Source organism: Leucopleurus acutus (assembly GCF_964270905.1).
Source record: "Leucopleurus acutus genome assembly, chromosome: 6".
Lineage (NCBI taxonomy): Eukaryota > Metazoa > Chordata > Mammalia > Artiodactyla > Delphinidae > Leucopleurus > Leucopleurus acutus.
The window spans coordinates 71852531-71872149 of record NC_139149.1 but is presented as its reverse complement, the minus strand read 5'-3'; the positions used below and the strand labels follow the sequence as shown (position 1 = coordinate 71872149).

The 19619-nt window shown below is 34.0% G+C and overlaps 1 protein-coding gene across 2 annotated transcripts in view; it reads right to left on the bottom strand.

The window, feature by feature from the left end:
• Nucleotides 1–19619, bottom strand: part of ITGAV (integrin subunit alpha V) — an 86593-nt gene that overhangs the window by 4242 nt on the left and 62732 nt on the right. For both annotated transcript variants that reach the window (XM_082841294.1, XM_082841295.1), the window contains exons 16-28: nt 19104–19162; nt 17551–17705; nt 14517–14654; nt 10993–11060; nt 10238–10385; nt 9619–9711; nt 7665–7744; nt 7206–7286; nt 6592–6697; nt 5790–5948; nt 4705–4818; nt 771–884; nt 562–669 (exon numbers count right to left, since the gene is read on the bottom strand). In XM_082841294.1, coding sequence (XP_082697420.1) covers nt 562–669; nt 771–884; nt 4705–4818; nt 5790–5948; nt 6592–6697; nt 7206–7286; nt 7665–7744; nt 9619–9711; nt 10238–10385; nt 10993–11060; nt 14517–14654; nt 17551–17705; nt 19104–19162 — 1423 coding nt within the window. The remainder of the gene's footprint in view (nt 1–561; nt 670–770; nt 885–4704; nt 4819–5789; nt 5949–6591; nt 6698–7205; nt 7287–7664; nt 7745–9618; nt 9712–10237; nt 10386–10992; nt 11061–14516; nt 14655–17550; nt 17706–19103; nt 19163–19619) is intronic.

Below are 19619 nucleotides of genomic sequence, written 5' to 3'. Positions count from 1 at the left end.
CTATATTTTATGTCAATGTTACTCACATTATTTTCTTTTCTAGTACATGATAATTTATGATTACACATTTGGTATCAATAGCATACACACACACACACACACACACACACACACACACACACACGAAACTCTCAACAGGTTAACCTCTGACTGACTCTGAAATGATTTTTAAATAATCCAACCCAGTTTACGATGTGTTGGTCCCATTTTAATCCTCAAATTAAAGATTTATAAAATGCCCTCACTTAACTGCAGTTAATTTCCAACTTTCTAACTCTGTGGGGAGAAATTCCCAAAATTTTCCCTCATGAAATTTATTGATGCTAAGTATCTTACATAGGACAAGATGCTAAAGTAAAAGGTCTACCTTTAATAATTCTGGGATGGGGGGGAGGAAAATAGTAATATTAAACTAGTTTATACTAGGTTATAATCCATTCAAATAACTCAAGTTACTTTAAATTATCAAAATAATTAACTGCCATTATTTAAAATAAAATAAAAATATCTATGGTATTGAACTAAGTGCATTTATTCCATTTCCCCAAATCAATGACTTACCAATGTGGAGTTGAAGATGTCCTCAATTAGAAGGTTTTTATACGGAAACTCTATAACATTAAATGAAGCAGACGACTTCAGAGAATATGAATGATTCTGGTTTTCCTTCTATATGGGAATAACAATAAAATGATTTTCTATATGTCAGGCCTTTTTTATTTCTTTGAAAAAATGGATAAGTTCGCTGAATGCTGCATCTGCCCACTTACATTCATAAAGGTCTCAGTCCACAGCAGAGACTTTACATACAGGATTGCACTCTTTCCTCTGTCTAGTCGCCCCACCTGGCAGACAATCTTCAAGCATTCAGCAATTCCACAACCCTGCCAAAAAATTACTTACTTAAAAGAAAAGATCATTCTATCATCTCTTCAACATATGAAAAGCAGACAATTGACTTGTTTTATGTGAAGGCTAAAGAGATGATCTAGATTCTTTTGCCTTAATAGCAGTAACATTTAAAATGAGTAGGCTAACAGTTGAATCTATGAATGCTTCTTGTTATGAAGGGGTTGGTTTAAATGTGATTTGTTATGGAAGGATAAGTGCTATAATATTAAAATATTTATTGTTATAGCTAGAACTCAACATTCTTTAGGCAAACCCAGAGCATGGTGATTTTAGTAAGACATGAAAATCAGATCACAATAGGCCTGTGGAAAAGAAAAAGAAACAGAGTGAATCTTTAATAGCTACTCCACATCAGACCTGTAGAAATCAAGTGGCATGAGTGTTTTTATCAGTAACCTGAAGGCAGACAGTCAAAAGTAATAAATATTCACCACCTTCTACGTGCTGGTCAAACTGCGTTAGACATGTCGTATGCATGTACCTCACAACAGTGTTATCCAGTAAGTGACACCTCCAGTTGATGAATAGGAATAGAAGTGAACTCCCTTGACCTGGTAAAGGGCATCTATGAAAAGCCCACAGCTAACATCATACTTACTGGTGAAAGAATGGATGCTTTTCCCCTAAGATCAGGAACTGGACAACAGTGCCCACTCATGACACTTCTATTCTACATTGTTCAGAAGGTTCTAGCCAGTGCAATGAAGCAAGAAAAAAATTAAATAAACGGTATCCAGATTGGAAAGAAAGAAGTAAAGCTATCTCTGTTCAAAGATGATAGAATCTTACTTACAGAAAACTTTAAAGAATCCACAATAAAACTATTAAAGCTAATAAACAAGTACAGAAAAGGTACAGAATACAAGATCAGTATACAAATATGAATTGGTTTTCTATACATTAGCAATGAAAAATATGAAAATGAATTTAAAAAAACAATTCTATTTTAAATAGCATTCAACAAGAATAAAATATGTAACTAAGGAAGTGCACGACTTGTGCACTGAAAACTACAAAATGTTTTTGAAAGAAATTAAAGAAGACCTAAATAAACAGAAGACAGCTCATGTTCAAGGACTGAAAGACTTAATATTAAGATGGCAATATTACCAAAATGATAGACAGATCCAATAAAATTGCTATCAAAATTCCAAAAAAAAAAAAAATTCCAACTACCATTTTTGTAGAAATGGACAAGCTAATCCTAAAATTCATATGGAATTGCCAGGAACCCCAACTAGCCAAAACAATTTTGAAAAAGATGAAAACACTGCAGGGCTCACACTCCCCAATTTCAAAACTTACTGCAGAAGGACAACAATCAAAAAAATTAGGATGCATGTATAGATCAATGGAATAGAATTGAGAGTCCAGAAACAAACTCATACATTCACAGTCAATTCATTTTCAACAAGGGAGCCAAGACCATTTAAAGGGAAGAGACAGGTCTTTCCAACAAATGATGCAGGGAGAACTAGAAAACCACATGCAAAAGAATGAATCTGGGCCTCTACTTCACACCATATACAAAAATTAACTCTATATGGATCAGAGATATAAAAGTAAGAGCTAAAAGTATAAAACTTAGAAAACCAGGGACTTCCCTGGTGGTCCAGTAGTTAAGACTCCATGCTCCCAACACAGGGGGCCTGGGGTTTGATCTCTGGTCAGGGAACTAGAGCCCGCATGCCATAACTAAAGATCCTGCATGCCACAACTAAAGATCCCACATGGCACAACTAAAAGATACTGCATGCAGCAATGAAGATCCCGCACGCAGCAATGAAGATCCTGCGTGCACAACTAAGACCCGGCCTAGCCAAATAAATAAATAAATATTTTTTAAAAAAAAAAACAACAACAACTTAGAAAAACAGAAAACTTGTGTGTAAATCTCCAGGACTTTGGGTTAGGCAATGGTTTTTAAAATATGACAGTAAAAATATAAGCAACACAAGGAGAGATAGACTTGAGAAAAGAAATTTGGACTTCTTTAAATTTAAAACCTTTTTTCCATCAACAAATACCATCAAGAAAGTAAAAAAGACAACTTACAGATTGAAAGAAAATATGTGCAGTAACAGCTCTGATAAGGGTAGTATCCAGAATATATAAAGAACTCCTCATGACTCAACAACAAAAGGCAAACGACCCAATTTAAATATGGGCAAAAGGTTTGAATAGAGATTTTTCTAAAGAAGATATACAAATGAAAAGGTGCTCAGCATCATTAGTCATTAGGGAAATCCAAATAAAACTGCAATGAGATGCTACTTCGCTCCGATGAAGATGACTACAAAAAAAACCCCAGGCTTTGCAGTCTCTGGTTTTCTCTCTGAGTTAGACAGGAAGACACTGGAGTGACATGACCTGACCTACTTTTAAAAGGATCATTATGGCTTCTATGTGGCAAATAGACTGTCGTGGTGACAGAGGCAGGAATATGGAGTCCAACTGGAGGTTTGGCAATAGTTCAAGTGAGAGAGGAAGGTGGTCTAGGTTAGGTCGTGGCAGTGGTAGAGATGGCAAGAAGGGGCCACATTCTGGCTATTTTGAAAGTAGATAATGATAGAATTTGCTGATATGTAGGATTATGAAGTTTGAGAGAAAGAGGAGAGTCAAGCCCCATGCCAAAGTTTGGGACAGAGAACAGAGTTGATATTTACTAAAATGAGGAACACCATAGAAAGATGAGAGTTGAGAAAACTCAAGGATATGTTCTTAGAATTAAGTTTAAGATTCCTATTAAATATTTAAGAGGAGTTCCAGAGGATAATGGAGTCTGGAGTTCAATGCAGAGGATCGGGTTGGAAATATTAATCAAAGTCATCTACATAGAAATGGTACTTACCAGCCATACGAATGATTGAGATCATCTCATATGGCACTGTCAGATAGAACCTTCTACAATGACAGAAATCATCAGTGTGGAGATACCTGTGCTTCCCGAAGTGGTAGCCACTAAGCCACATGTGGCTACTGAACACTTGAAATGTAGCTGGTGTCTACAACACTGGACTGCACAGATCTAATGAATGACTGTAGGTGGAGCAGACAAGAACTCTGAGATCTGAGCCCTGGAATACTCTCTAGAGCTTAAAGGTCTGGAAATGGAGATTGAGACAAAGTAGCCAGTTGTGGTAGGTGGACAACCAAGAGAGTAGTGCCCAAGAAGTGAGAGAGGAGTGTTTCACAAAAGAGGAAGTGACTAATTGTGCCAAAAAGTCACTGTGCAGTTGAACTGAATGAGAACTAAGAAGAACCATGGCATCTGGAGAAGTGAAAGTAACTGGTGATCACTAATGAACATAAACACTATACCAGGTTCTCTGTTAGTTGATGGTTTGCAGATCTGTTAAATTTTAAAAACTTAAGTGACAAACCTCTTTATAACATTATAGTCATTAGATAGGCTGACTCAACAAAAGTTGATCATAATGCTAATTATTCTTATATTTCTGTTGAGCCCTTCTGTTTTTTTCTGCAATATTGAACATAAGTTTCAAAGATTAGGGTGAGACTGAGAAAGAGGTCAGTTAAAGGAGTGCAGTCAGAGAAATAAGTTAGAACATAAAATATTTTTATTAGTAATCTACACAAAGACAGATCATTTGAAGAAAATGTGGCATTAAATCAATTAGGAACAAGGAAAGTAAGAGAAGTGAATGGTATAAAAATATATGGAGTTCTTTCCAGCACAGCTGTTGTTACTTTTGAAATGTTCTTTGGCGTCAGTTCTATAATTACATATTTTAAAATATTTAAAGTGCTTGTTGTTGAAATGCCACTTACCAAAGTGTGCACATCTCCTTCACTGAGGGTGAGATCCCGCTTAGTGATGAGATGGTTCCGGTCACCTTGCCCACCGATTGTGTCATTCTTTTCAGTTGTTTGCGAATTTGAGATCTAGGATTACATAAATAAACTGGTGGTAAATAACAATGGAAAATATTTTGCACTAACATTTTGGCATAAACTGTTATACATGATTAAAATATAGTGACTAAAAATTTGGTATGACAGAAAATTCACCACTTAATATATGGCTAAAACTAAGCAAAGGAAATAAAGATTAGAGTCCTTAATATGCGGGAGAAAAATTACCTCTACCTAGCCATCATTTTCTCCCCTTGCATAGCTAGAGGGGAAACTGATAAAATACTTAGCAACAGCTTGAAATTTCACAGTGTACATCTGTGATGTATGTCAATCATAAGTATACATTTTTTGCTTTGTTTTCTTAACTTTCCTTACTCTGACCTGTGAATAGCTTCTTATCCAAGCATATGTGCTAGGATGGAGAAGACTATAACCAAATAGAATTCCATAAAATGACATTTTTCTAGGTCAAGTCAAAAGAGCCAAGAGTAAAATGTTATATCTTATCCCAAAGACAAAAATTTCAACATCCAAACACCCTTGACACATATTACATGTGGATAAACCACTCTGCGATAAAACCAAAGTCAAATTGGGTCACTTAAGAATAACTCTGGATGGGAATTCCCTGGCGGTCCAGTGGTTAGGACTCCGCGCTTTCACTGCCGAGAGCGTGGGTTCAATCCCTGGTCAGGGAACTCAGAACCCAGAACCCGCAAGCTGCGAGACACGGCCAAAAAAAAAAAAACAAAGAGTATCTCCGGAGGCTCACTAAATACTACATAAATAAATGGTTTACTAGGACTTCACAAAATTCATCCTTACTCATTACACAAATAAACAATTTAATTCATAGTATACTGGTTATGAGCTAAAATATTTTCGCAGAATAGATTTATTATTAAAACAATTGTTTATTTCATGTATTTCTTTTATAGATTTAGAAAGAAAAGCAATAAAATATCATCATAATAAATAGCTGCTATTAAGTACATTACCTTAATTCTCAAAGGGTTGATCTCCATATCTGAAGTGCAGTTCATTGGCCCATCAATATCATATTGAAGGATGTACAACAAAGTGTTATTGTTATATTTGTAAGGCCACTGAAGATTTAGCATTGCCTTGCTGAATGAACTCGGACCGTTATTTCTCAGCTAACGAGGAGAAGGAAATGTAAATACTTAGGGCAAAAATCTATTCTATAATCCTTCCCCTACAGCAACTTTAGGAATCATTAAGCAACAGGATTTGAATAACAGTTTGAATAACAGTTTCCATAGTTACTCTAATATTACAACATGATCATTATTATGCAAAAGAATCAAACTCAACATCTGCCTCTGCGTAGGGCAGTATAAATCAGGATGAATATATAAACAAAAGAGGAAAACGTGAAAAAGTTACTGACAAATGGCATAGAAAATTTTCTTCCTACAGAACCAAAATTTTACTCAGTGACCTATTCTTTTTACTCAAGTAGAACTAACTGGTTTTATTTTATTATTAAAATAATAATAATAAAATATTACTTTTAAGTTAATTTTTATTATTATTTTTTTTACTAATTGGTTTTAAACAACAATTTGTATAAACAGCTTTCTTTTACTACTGGAAGCTACTTGTCTAATAAAAATGAACTTAAGAATAGGGAAAAAATTCAAAGAAATCTCTGGTACATACTTAAACTATGCAGAGTTTACGTAGAAGTTAAATAGACTTGTTTTTTAAAAAGAGCCTATCTATTCCTCTCTTTGTTGGCTGTCTACCAGGTATCAGTTAAATCCAACAGCTGCAAACCTCGTAGATGTGCTGAACAACTGGCCCAACGTCTTCTTCAGTCTCAGGGTTCTCCTTGTGCTCCCAATTTGGAATCGGAAGAAAGATATGATCAGGACTTGAGACTCTAAACAATGACCAAAGAAAACCTACCATGAATATCAAAATGATATGGTCAGTTCATTTTCAAAAGTACCTAGTGTCCAAATGAATAAAATCAGAATTAATTTAAAAAAAAACCATACATTTAACAGACAAAACAAAAACAGAAACTATACTTGTATGTGTACATGCACAGATGGACATACAAACTACTCTTTATTGAATCTAATGTAACAGGTGAATTGATAACAGGTGAACTTTTGCATAAAAGTTCAATAAATTTATTTTGTGCCACTTTTGTCATGTCTGGTTTATTTCCAAAGGATTATCAAATAAATATTTGGGGCTTTGGAATACACCCAGGACCTTCTTCTTTCTACAGAAGCTACAGCTCTAGTAAAACGACACTGAAACATGGAGTGTCTACTATCCAAAAGAAGCTAGGGGCCCTAGGACTTACTTTTAGGAAGTAACTACTTTTAAAGTAGTTTAAATCATGAGAATGAGATACTCAACTGGGTAATCATACTGACCCTCTTATCTCAACAGCAGCTAAAACAGCAAGGTCAACTTTGTAAGATACAACCGGGCTTACTTTGTCAAAAAGATTGGAGCTGAAAAAGAAAAAAATATATTTAGGACTGACTAGAGCATAATCGTCATCAATAGCATACAGAGGCAAATGCAGTGAAACTAAAAGTAAACAAATTAAAAGCAGTAAAGAAATGACAAACTACAAATCAAAATAATTACTTTCATTAGCATTTAATTCCAAGAAGATGATTTTTAGTTAACTTTTAGTTTTGTTTTACAAACTCAAAAGCAACATAAATTATTCTTATGATGTAAATATTGATTTTAAAATGCTATAATTAAGTACTAAAATTTTAGTCTATCCTATTCCAGAATATTTAAGTATACTGCATAATATATTTATAACAAATAATATTTCCTCCATAGTTATTATAAACGGAAAAAAGTTGTTTTCATACCTTTGGATTTGTAAGTCAAATTTCACGGAAGTATCCATCTCTGATTGCTGGTGCACACTGAAACGAAGACCAGCTAGGAGCTGAAGGAGGCGGGAAAGATGGCCATGTTAGTTAGAACAGTGTCAAATTAGTGAAATTCCAAATCCACCGTCCACAGAAAAAAGAATAGGGTTTCTCTGAACTTACAATAAAACTGAAAGTACTCTAGCAAAGGTAATTAAGTCTGATCTTCTATCAAATCTCTATTATTTCAGATACTTGGGCCAATCCATAATGGAGCCTGTTTAACAATGATTAACCATAATTATATCTCCTTATAATATTAACTAATTATCTCCTTATTATATTAACTAATATTAACCTTCTGAAAAATGCAAGAGGAATTGCTTGTTGACCCAATGACAGTATAGTAGTTATGCACAATAATTTGGCGACAGGAAGCTAACACATGAACTTGTGTTAATGGAGCAGGAAGGAAGAAACAGATGGCTTACAAGAGTGAGAGAACTTGGCTAGAAAGGACAGATGTAGGGCCAGAAGCAGAATTTCTCCACGTCACCCACAACTCCATCAATAACAAACATCTTAGCTTCTGCAGGAGGAAAATTGTTACTTTAAAGAAAAAACTGAGCTACAAGGTAAGGGAAAGCAGCCTTCTTGGGGGGGTCACATAAATGACATCTAAAAATGGCCCTTCTAGGGGACCTTGTGAAACTGCCTCCCACTTTACAAAGCTTGGAACCAGCCACAAGAATCAACCTGGAATTATCTATACTGAGTGAGCAGTGAGTGAGAAAGATAGAGAGAACGAGAATATAAGAAAATAAAAAGCATGCTCACTTGTTAATGAAACATTGTAGTTAAACACTGTGTTAAATACATGTGAAAAAATGCAACTCTGGGTACTTTGTTCAAGCCCTTTTCCCTAAGAGACCTTATATCTAGAGATAATAATGACTTTTAATGGAAAATATATTTAAAGAAATATGAAATATTTATTTTTATTGAAATATATTTGACATATAACACTGTAAATTTAAGGTTGATTTGATACATTTATACACTGTTATATGATTGCCACTGTGGCAATAATTGCACCTCTGTCACATTACATAATTATCATTTCCTTTTTCTCGTTGGAATTATTAAGACCTAGTCTCTTGCAAGTTTGATGATTATAATACGTTACTGTTGTCTATAATCACTATGCTGCACATTAGAGCTTTAGACTTACATGCAAGTCTGTACCCTTAAACAACATCCAATAGGAGAGATGTTGTTTATATGGGTAGATATGGAATATTCAGCCCCATAATATCATAGATCTTCAAATTACCAATATCTATGTGCTTATTAAATTAAATTCTATTGAAAAGGTAACATGAAATATACTGCTGTTTTTTTGTTTTTCATTGATAATAGGAATTCTACAAGGTATATTTTTGTTTCCTTTTTAGAGGATTTGGGAAGCAACTCACTGAGTGCTGCTTCTCACGCTCCTGGGCTCCCTTCTCTAACCCCTGAAGGGGAGCCTGATCCAACCAACTGTGCTCTTTGATCCTACTGGGATGACCATATAGGTTTCAAGTTAATGAGATCATTCTAACTCACTTAAGAATGACAGTCTTGGTATTTGTCAGAGTAGCTTTGAGGATGCATTAAAGTGTTAGTTTAAAATATCAAAGTGACAATCTCAGTCCTTAGTTTCAACCATGTTCTCATCCATTTACCAAACTGAAGGTGAAGAGCAGCTTACTGAATACAGGTAATAACACAACCCATTACTTTAGTATCTTAATCAAAACTAAACTCTGATAATCATTACATTCTAAATCAAAGCCAGTTTACACACTATTTTGAAGTGCTTATAAAAAAATTACTATGGACAAACCCACAGAAAAATATGCTAGTCTCTATAAAAGAAAAAACAACCCATTTAATTAAAATGCCTTACTTGAGTTCCAGCCTTCATTGGGTTTCCAAGGTCACATACCACCTGGCGGGTTTGGTTTTCTGTCTTAAAGGCACAGGAAAGTCTTGCTAAAGCCTTTGATAGACAAAGAAAAAGGATTGAAAGGAAAATAAATTAATGACCAAAAAAAATGCAGAAGCCATAATAAGACTTTAAAGTTCCTAGACAATATCATGCAGTTGGATGATTAGGCTTCTGGCTTTACAAAGCAAATGCATCTATTTGAGCAATGAGGGGTACAGGGGAAAGCAGAATTGTGTACAAGTACCACATATAAAGTCAGAGTGTTTCTGAACGATCCCTAGAGGACACAGATACATAACCATATTACCTCTGAAAAATTATTTGATGGCCAGGCTTAGACACTTTATCCATCTGACCCTGTTTCAGGCACTTAAGCTAGCAGTTTTGTAAATGTCCTATCAATGCATTATGCAAAGTTATTAGGCTTGAAAGGAATTATGTAAGATAGGCACTCTATTGTCTAGCAATTTAGCCTTAGGTAGAAAGGCTAAGCTTGTACTACACTAAATAGGGGAGCAGCTCAATGTTAATGTGAACTATGAGTGCACTTCAATTTTTAAAGGGGCAGCTTGCTTACTTCACTGTTGCGGACCACCCCGATGAAATCGGCCTGCGGTGGGATGGAAACGATGAGCTCAGCTTCATAGGCACCTTCCCCCTGATTCTGAGCCTTAACAATCAAGGTCAGAGGGTTGTCGTCCCCAATATAGATCTTCTTTTGATCACTACGAGTTAATACAAATCTAGACAATGAAAAAAGACTGCACGGCGAGAGCATGACTATTCAAAGCACTGACATGTTCAACAGTGTCTCGAGATTTTTTAAGACTACTCTACAGCTCAACAGAAAACTGGAAATAGCACACTGGGTGCAAATCCAATGCTTCTTCCAGTAAAAGAACACTGATGCCTTTAGCATATCACTATCACTCATATGTATTACGGAAGTAATTTTATATCTCTTTGTACTTATTAATCCCCTGATTTTTTTTCTAAAGGCTGAATTAATCATTTGTCATGATACTCACAATATTCGCTATAATTTGTACATCGTATAAAATGGTAATGAGTCCGTTAGTTAAGAGTATCTTTAAGAGGATATAATGTTACTTTGTGACACTACTCCATGCTGAATAGGAAGAGATCTGCTAACCTAAGTAGCCAGTGAAAACATAGTACCTATTTTTTTAAAGCTCAATATTTATAGCTTTACTGAAAAGCATGCATTATCCTCCAACGTAACTAATTCTCATTACTATTACTTTAATAGAAAAATGTGTTCTTTCATTTAAATTTCTTATTATACAGTCTATAATTTGGAGCAAAACTTACCTATCTACAGAAACTTCCAGTTTGGGTTTACAGACATTGTCTTCACCACAGTCAAGCAGAATATGAGCCTAGAAAAAAATTTTATTTTTCTCTACATGAATAAATACCAGTACAGGTCACATATGCAGTGTATAGCAATATATGTGTGGATGTATATGAATATACATTTATGCACACATGTATATATTTATATACACTCTACTTGTATAAATACCTGAATTCAAAAGGGATCATGGCTGCCTGTTTTTAAATAGGTCAGTCTTAGCTAGTAAGAATGAAAAGGAAGAAAAAGATTTATAGGGTATAATACAACTAGTTGGAACCTTTTAGTTCTACCTCAAATTAAGCTGTTAAGATTTTGGAATGAAGTTAGAAGAGAAAGTAATATTCAAGAAATGAGGGTTCTACTTTACTCAGCTGCTGCTAGCCAAGTTGTGTGACCTTAGAGGGATCAAGAGGGATCTTAAAGGGAAAAAACAGTGACAGGCTTTCTTAAAAAACAAAACAAAACAAAACAAAAACTGTATGTTTCCAAGTCACAAGGGAGGCACAGCTCCCCAGAATAGAATTGTATGGTAGAGATCTTAACTGTCAGTTTAATTGGGATGAAACCCAACAGTACATGTAAACTAATTCAATGACCTAGATGTAAACAGCTGCTATGCACTTCAAGAAGATGGGGGGAAAGGCCAGGACCAGTAGAAGAAACTTGAGGTGACTCCATAAGTGATACCAAATACAATCACTGCTAATTTAGGTCATGAACAAAGAACGGATTTAATGATATGTGATATGGTGTGTATTAAAAGTCCCAGTTAGAATGATGAGTATCTGAAGTTTGGAATGAAAAGTATTATGAAATATTTTTTTCAACATCTTTATTGGAGTATAATTGCTTTACAATGGTGTGTTAGTTTCTGCTGTATAACAAAGTGAATCAGCTATACATATACATATATCCCCATATCTCCTCCCTCTGTGTCTCCCTCCCACCCTCCCTATCCCACCCCTCTAGGTGAACACAAATCACTGAGCTTTTGTGTATATAAGTCAATACAACTCTCTCACTTCCTCCCAGCTTACCCTTTATTATGAAATATTAATAAACTACGGTAAAGGGATATTTGATTAACTACCATTCTACATTGAAGAGAGAGGATTAAACTGGCATTGGTGCAGCTATAGCCTTAAAATATGCTGTCAGGAAAGATAGTTTCAGAGATGGAAAAGACAAAGCAATGTCTTCCATTCACAGAGAACTAAATCTCTACGGTTACATACTTAATATCTTGTACAGAGTAAGAACTTAATACATATTTGAATGAATAAATGGAGGGTAGGAAAAACAAAACTCTCTTTCTGCAGGAAGCATGAAATCTCTAACTCCAAAGGATTAGGGTACAGAAAGGGAAACTCAATAGCTGCCCTGTCTGATATAGTAGCCACTAGTGAGCCACATGTGGCTTTTGAGCACTTGAAATGTATCTAACGCTACTGGGGAATTGAGTTTTATATTTCATTTAATATTAATTAATTTAAATTTAAAACTGATACTTGATTCTGCTACTGAAAAACTTTTAGTATGTTTAGAACAACTTGGCTATGTGAATCTACTTTTTCAATTATAAATTATATGAGTTCTAAATACAGAAAAAATATTTCTGATGAAGCTTTAGCATCTGAATTGAGATGTGTTGTAAGTATATAATACACTCTGGATTTTGAAGACCGTAAAAAACAGAACTTAAAAAATTTCACAGAAAATATGACTATTTGGAAATATGGTCTTAAAGAAGTAATTAAGTTAAAATGACATCATTAGGGCGGGCCCTAATCCAATATGACTGGCGCTTTATAAGGAGATCAGGAGGGGAAATGATGTGAAGACACAGGGAGAAGGTGACCACCTACAAGCCAATGGGAGAGGCCTCAGAGGAAACCAACCCTGCAGACACCTTCATCTCAGACTTTAAGCCTCCAGAATTGTGAGAAAATAAATTTCTATTATTTAAGCCACCCATTCTGTAGTATTTTGTTATGGCAGTCCTAGTAAACTAATACAGATATATTACTAAAATTAATGTCACCAGTTTTCTATGTTTTTTTTTAATGTTACTGACCAGTATATTTAAAATTACAAATGTGGCTAACATTATATTTCTAACAGACAGCAGTACTTCGTAGATAGAGTACAGTAAAAAAGTTTGTAATATGACCAGTGAAATAAAGGGCTATCTTAGAGAGAAGTAAATAAGAATGATGGGATAGGTAATTAACATCGACATGAGAGTACATAATAAAGCTAAGAATACAGAAAAAAAGATGCCTAAGAGCAGGTAATGTCGGTGCTGAAACAAATGTAGAACACAAAGGAAACAAAGATTCAAATAATGAAGAAAGTGGGGTGGGGACAGGGAAGAAAACCAAATATTACTGAAGTTATTATTCTCTCAAAGTGGTTTCAAAAGTTAACCAATTTGATTAGCTGGCTTTAAACTGTATTGGTATTAAAGAGATTGGTGATCTCAGTAAACTAAACAAAAAATTATAAAGAGAAAATAATCATAACTCCTATAACAAAACACATAATGTAAAAGGACAAGCAATGATTAACTTTTCTAAAAAATGTAAAATTGAATGACAGACTCTAAGAGGCTCAGCTGTTCATTATTAAATTATTAATCAACATAATATTGTATATCCCCTAAAAATAAAAATTGTAAGAAATATGAACACAGAACTATGTTTTAAAGTTCTATATTAATGGGTAGTAGAAACTAGCACGTATACTATTCATGTGCAAAATGAAATATAAAATTGTTAAAATATAAAAATTACAAAAGACTTTAAAAAATTTTAATTTGCCTTCTGCTGCTGTCATGTATATATAGTCTTCTCAAATTACGAAAAAAAATAGTTTATGAGATCTTAACAAGTTAGACAAAGAAGTAACAACCTAAATTTAGGGTAAAGCATTCTATGAGAGCAGAAATATTAATCTAAAAATATGAATATGTAATAAAAGAGGAAAAAATAGTAAATACAATAACATTTGAATGTATGGGTTTTACATAGGATTTTCTAAAAATATTTTAATATAGTCTTTATAAAATTTTATGTTGCTATATTTGGTTTTATGAAAAGAATGATTTATGTACTATATATGCATATATGTGTGTACATATACTATTATTTACAATTAAAATATAAATCAAAGGTAATATAAATAAACTTGTTTAGCAAAATATAAAATACTATGTAAGTAAATTGGCATTTTGTTGTTTTCCTTGAATTATTTTACTGTTTTATGTGTATGAAATGCGACCCTGTCTTCCTCTGCATACCTCTAAGTTCTGAGTGGCTTTAAATGTCTTTGACCTGAAAATCCAGATTCCTTCTCCTGACTTCTCTGACTAAAACCCAACATTATAAAAGCAATCCCTTATGCTACTTAACAATATGAACTATAAGATTTTAAAAAGACAAAAGTATAAAATTAATGATAAATTAATAAAGTACAGTACCTGTCGACTAATATTGGCAGGAGTGAATTGGTTAAGAATAGGCTGCAAGCCTGTCGCATCAGCAGCTGTTCTATAATCCAACCGATACTCCATAAAAATAGTAATTGGAGTGAGTTTGTCTCTAAATTCAGATTCATCCTAAAAATGGAAAAGCTCTGAATTAATGATGACATCAACCTATGACATCAAGCTATCTGGAGAAATCCATAAGTACACAATACAAAGCCAGCTGTATTCACTCACCCCTTGATCAAATTCTACAAAAGCTCTTTGAAAAACTACACTTACATAAGAATAGAATATCCAAAAAGAAGATTATCATTATCCAGTGAGAACACTTAATCAACTTTGTTTTATAATGTAATACTTGATTCACACAAAAATATATGAGGTATGTTAATAAAATGAGCACTCAAATACACACCCAATATAAATAATAACTAGGACATAACCTATATTGCTAAAGCTACCCACATGCTCTTTTCTCTTTTCATCCCTTTGTCTTCCTTCCAGAGGTAACCATTCCCTTGTTTGCTTTCAGCAGTTTTACTCTAGTGTGTGTGTCCTTGAACAATATGTTCTTCAGATTGCTTTTCCTGTTTATTTTAAAATGAGACCATACGTATTCTTCTGTCATTTGCTCTCTGTTCAACACTTTTTAAGATTCATTCATGCTGTTACATGTAGCGAGGTTAATTTTTACTGTTGAGTAATACTTATCATATAATAATTTATTTACAATTTATCAATTCTTCTGTCAAAGGTTACTTGGACTGCTTTGGGTTTTTGGTTTGTTTTTGCTATTACAAAAAAAAATGTTGTAATGTATTGTTCTACATAGTGGCAAGGAGATTTGTCAGCTCTGTAAGATACAATATTATTTTCCAAATTCTTCATATTGGCAACTTACACTGCCACAAGCAATGTGTAAGAATTCTGATTAACTCACATCTTGACCAAGCAATAGGTACTGGCAGACTTTGAGTGTAAAATGGTATTTCTTCATAATTGTAACGAGGTATTTGTCTTGTTTGCTCACATCACGAATAGTTATTTAATTTCATCAAAAACCTTTCCCTGCACTTAAGTAAGATGGCCATGTTTTCAGTCTATTCATGTGTAAAGTTACATTTCTATACTTTCAATGTTAACCCAACCTAGGATACATCCAAGTTGGTCTGTTTTTTAATCTTTTTTTATAAACTTCTATGATTTAGTTTGCTTATATTTGGTTAGTAACTTTACATCTATGTCTTTGTATAACACTGTCATGAATTCTCCTTGCTTATACTAGCCTCGGTCAGTCTGGGTATCAGTTACACTACCTTCACAGAATAAGCTGGAAATATATTTTATTTTTCTATTCTAAGAGTTTAACATTGGAATGTCTCATTCTTGACAGTTTGTTAGATATTGCCTATAAAACCATCTAGGTCTTGTGATTCCTTTGTGTAAAGATTTTTAACTGCCAGTTCAATTTTTTTTAATGGCTTATATGGTTAAATGAATTGTTTGGGTTCTTCAAAGGACAGCTGTGTTGTGTTTTTCTAAGAATGTCTGCTTTCTCTCAGTTTTTCTATGTCTTAGCAGAAGGTTATTCATAATATTTTATTAATTCCTCCATTATCTATAGGTACATCCTTTTTCAATTCCTATTTTTGTACAGGCTTTTGGGGGTTTGTTTTTCCTTCATCTTTTTCTCAATCTTTCATTTAAATTAAATATCATTTAAAGCTATACATTTACCTTTACATTCTGCTTCTGGGATATCCTACACATTTTGGTATGTAGTATTTTCATTATAATTTACTTCTAAGTAAATTCCTAATATGATCTCTTTTTTGATCCATAAGTTACTTAAAAATCACAATTCCTAATTCCCAATTTATCTTTGCTATTGATTTCTAAAGATTGCACTGTAATCAAATAGCATATTTTCCATGATGCCAATTGTTTCATATTTGTTCAGACTTCCTTTATATGTATATATGGGGAAATTTTATATTCTCTAATTGTTGGATGTCAAGTTCTATATAGGTATATAGGTCTACTAAATCGAACTTGTTAATTATGTTGAGTCTTCTAAATCTTTACTGATGTTTTTGTCTTTTTTTTTGGCCATACCATGGGGCATGCAGGATCTTAGTTCCCCAACCAGGGATCGAACCTGCGCCCCATGCAGTGGAAGCATGAAATGTTAACCACTGGACCACCAGAGAAGTCCTGATGTTTTTGTCTTTTAAAAAAAATTTCATCCTTTATTTCATTAAACATTTTATACACACTTATATTTTGTAACTGATAATTCTAACATCTCAAGCTTTTGCAGGACTAAGATTTATTTGCTGTGTCTTCTAATGGCTTATTTCCTGGTGTGTTTAGTACTTTTTTTAGAAATGAATTCCTATTTGATTGAACTTAACCTATGGGACCCATACTAGATTGCTCCAGTGAGACCTTGTATTTACTCTTGCAGAAGTCAGGGCGCATCTTTGTTTTGGGAACACTTTAGCCTTGTGGAAGACTCTGGACCTAATGCAGGAGGCTCAGGTCAGACCCCTGGTTTGCAGAAGGCCCCAGGCGAGCCTGAACCCCCGTGCTGGTGTCTGCAAGTACAGCTCACCCTCCGCCCAGGCTCCATCCCTCCCTCCCTAGCCATCCTGGTTCACACACTTGCTTACAACTCGTAAGTCAGGTTTAGCCAATTTAATTTTTTCATTGATTGCTTATGGTGGGGGGCGGGGGGGTGGGGTGGATTTCTTTTACTGTCTTGAGAGTCCAGCAATATTTAAGAAATATGTTTGTCATAATTTATTCAGTAGCATTGTTGTGGAAAGGCCACATGCAATATCCAGTCTGACAAGCGTAGAAGTCCATTACTCAAGTTTGACTCTTTAAAAAGCCCAATTTCCTCAAATGCATTTTTCTGTCTTCTTTTTGATTTACTACCAAAAAAATTTACAGAAAGTGAAAATCATTTAGATGAAAAGAAAAAATAATAAGTAGAAAGAAGAGATAATGGATAATCTCTTACCCGCAGATATGTTATTAGTTCTTCACATTGCATCTGTCCCCCCCTTGAGATGGTCATGTTCTTGGAGTGACCCGGGGACCTGTTATGGAGAAATAGTGCTCGTCGAATTGCTCCTTTTTGCTTGAGTTTATCCAAAAGAAGCTCCACCTGGAAGTCTATACAAACCAAAGGATTTATAACCAACATAATCTTTATGGACACCTATCTGTCCTAAATATCTCAAGTTTTCATTTAAACAGAGATATTTATCCCTTAAGAAGTAATCTGCTTCTAATTCATTAAAAATGTCTATACATTGCAATGAGATGACAACATATTAATTCTGAATAAATATTTAATAATTAAATAACTGATCCAACTATCCCCAAATTAATATCATCTATTAAATTGAGACAAGAGATAATGATGGTAATAAAACAACTATCAGATAGAGGGGAAATTTTTTCTTTTAATTTAAGCTGAGAGGAGGAAGTTCAGAAATAAAATATATGAATTAAGACTTTTATCACTAATGCAGGTAGCAGGACTCTTGCTGACTGTGATTAAGAAATGTTTACTAATATGCACCCATACCCCATACCATTACATTCACCATTATGATGAATGAGCAGTCTGAAGCACAGTTGCTAGACTACTGCCTTCTAACATCAGTTCTTCTTTAAATAGTTTCTTCAAAGGAGATAAGAGTGCAGATCTTTAAAACCACAAGTCTCTTTCTAAGTTTCTCTAAATGCTGAACTTCATGTCAAATCTGAGTGAAAAGCCAGGGTCATTTTGCTTCTCGTTCTGTTCCACCCACCCTGTGAGAAATAGCAAGCTCCTGCTTCTGGCCTCTTGAAATTGCCATTTCGCCTGTGCAAAATACTCCTCCAGACATCGCTTAGCTCCTTCATTTCCTTCAGGTCTTTACTGAAAAGTTACCTTCCAGAGAGACCCGTTCTTGCTACTCTATGTGAACTTTCACGCACAAACACACCCCCAACAGACTCAGTCCTCTATCCGGAGCTTTACTGTTATTCCTTAGCACATATACCGACAAATCTCCACAAGAGTTACTTAACTCTCCTACCTTGCTCTCAGAATCACATAAACCATTTTTTGGAATGGAAGAGTCAAGTTAGAATTTGCTGTGTGGGCTAAATTTAGTGGTCTAACTTTTTTTCCTTCTGTTTCTAAACCACCTCTACTCTGGAGATGACTGGGGCTTCTCTAAGACATAAAGTATAAACTTTTCAGTAGGTCACTGACTTATAAACAATGATACTTATTTCTCCTAGAGTTCATTTGTCTCATAATGATAACTGTTTAACTTTGTGAAGGCCATATTTACCACTAACTGTTCACAATGTCAATAAATGTATTATTTCTGAATTGGCTTAAGAGTTGCCAAACAAAATAATTATGCTGCAATATTAAATGTCTTTAAGCATAAACATTCAAATAAAAAAGCAATAACAACTATTTGAATAGCTATTCAAATGTCCTAAAACATTTTTTAAGTGCTATGTATGCAGCGTCATTAAAATAATATAATTTTTCCATAGAACACTTACTAAGTTTCGTGGGAAGTGCTCCTTTGCCATCTGCCTTTAAGCAGAACCTGACATTAAAACTGTAGAAAAATAAAAAATACATACAAATCCCATAATCCAGGTTAGACATTTTTTCCATTTATATAGCATTACTTATTTATTTGTTTGTTTATTTATTTATCTTGGAATTGGAATTACAATTCAAACTTTAAAATACCAAAAAGTCACAATGCCTACAATTAATTTTTATAAAAAGACAGTAAAAGAGATTATCTATGCCTCTCTTATTCTCTTATTTATTATTTGAAAAACTCACTATAGGTGACATAATCTGATATTACCATGTAACAGTTTCCCCCTTTCCCCCCAAAATACACAAAGTAGATGAAATTATAGTATATTGCTTAAAAAATTAAATATTTACACTATGCCAGTTTAGGATACCTAATACCCTCTCATTCTTCATAATAACCTATTAGATAAGCTATCATCCCTATATTACAGATTGAAAACTGAGGCTTGGATGTTATTAATTTT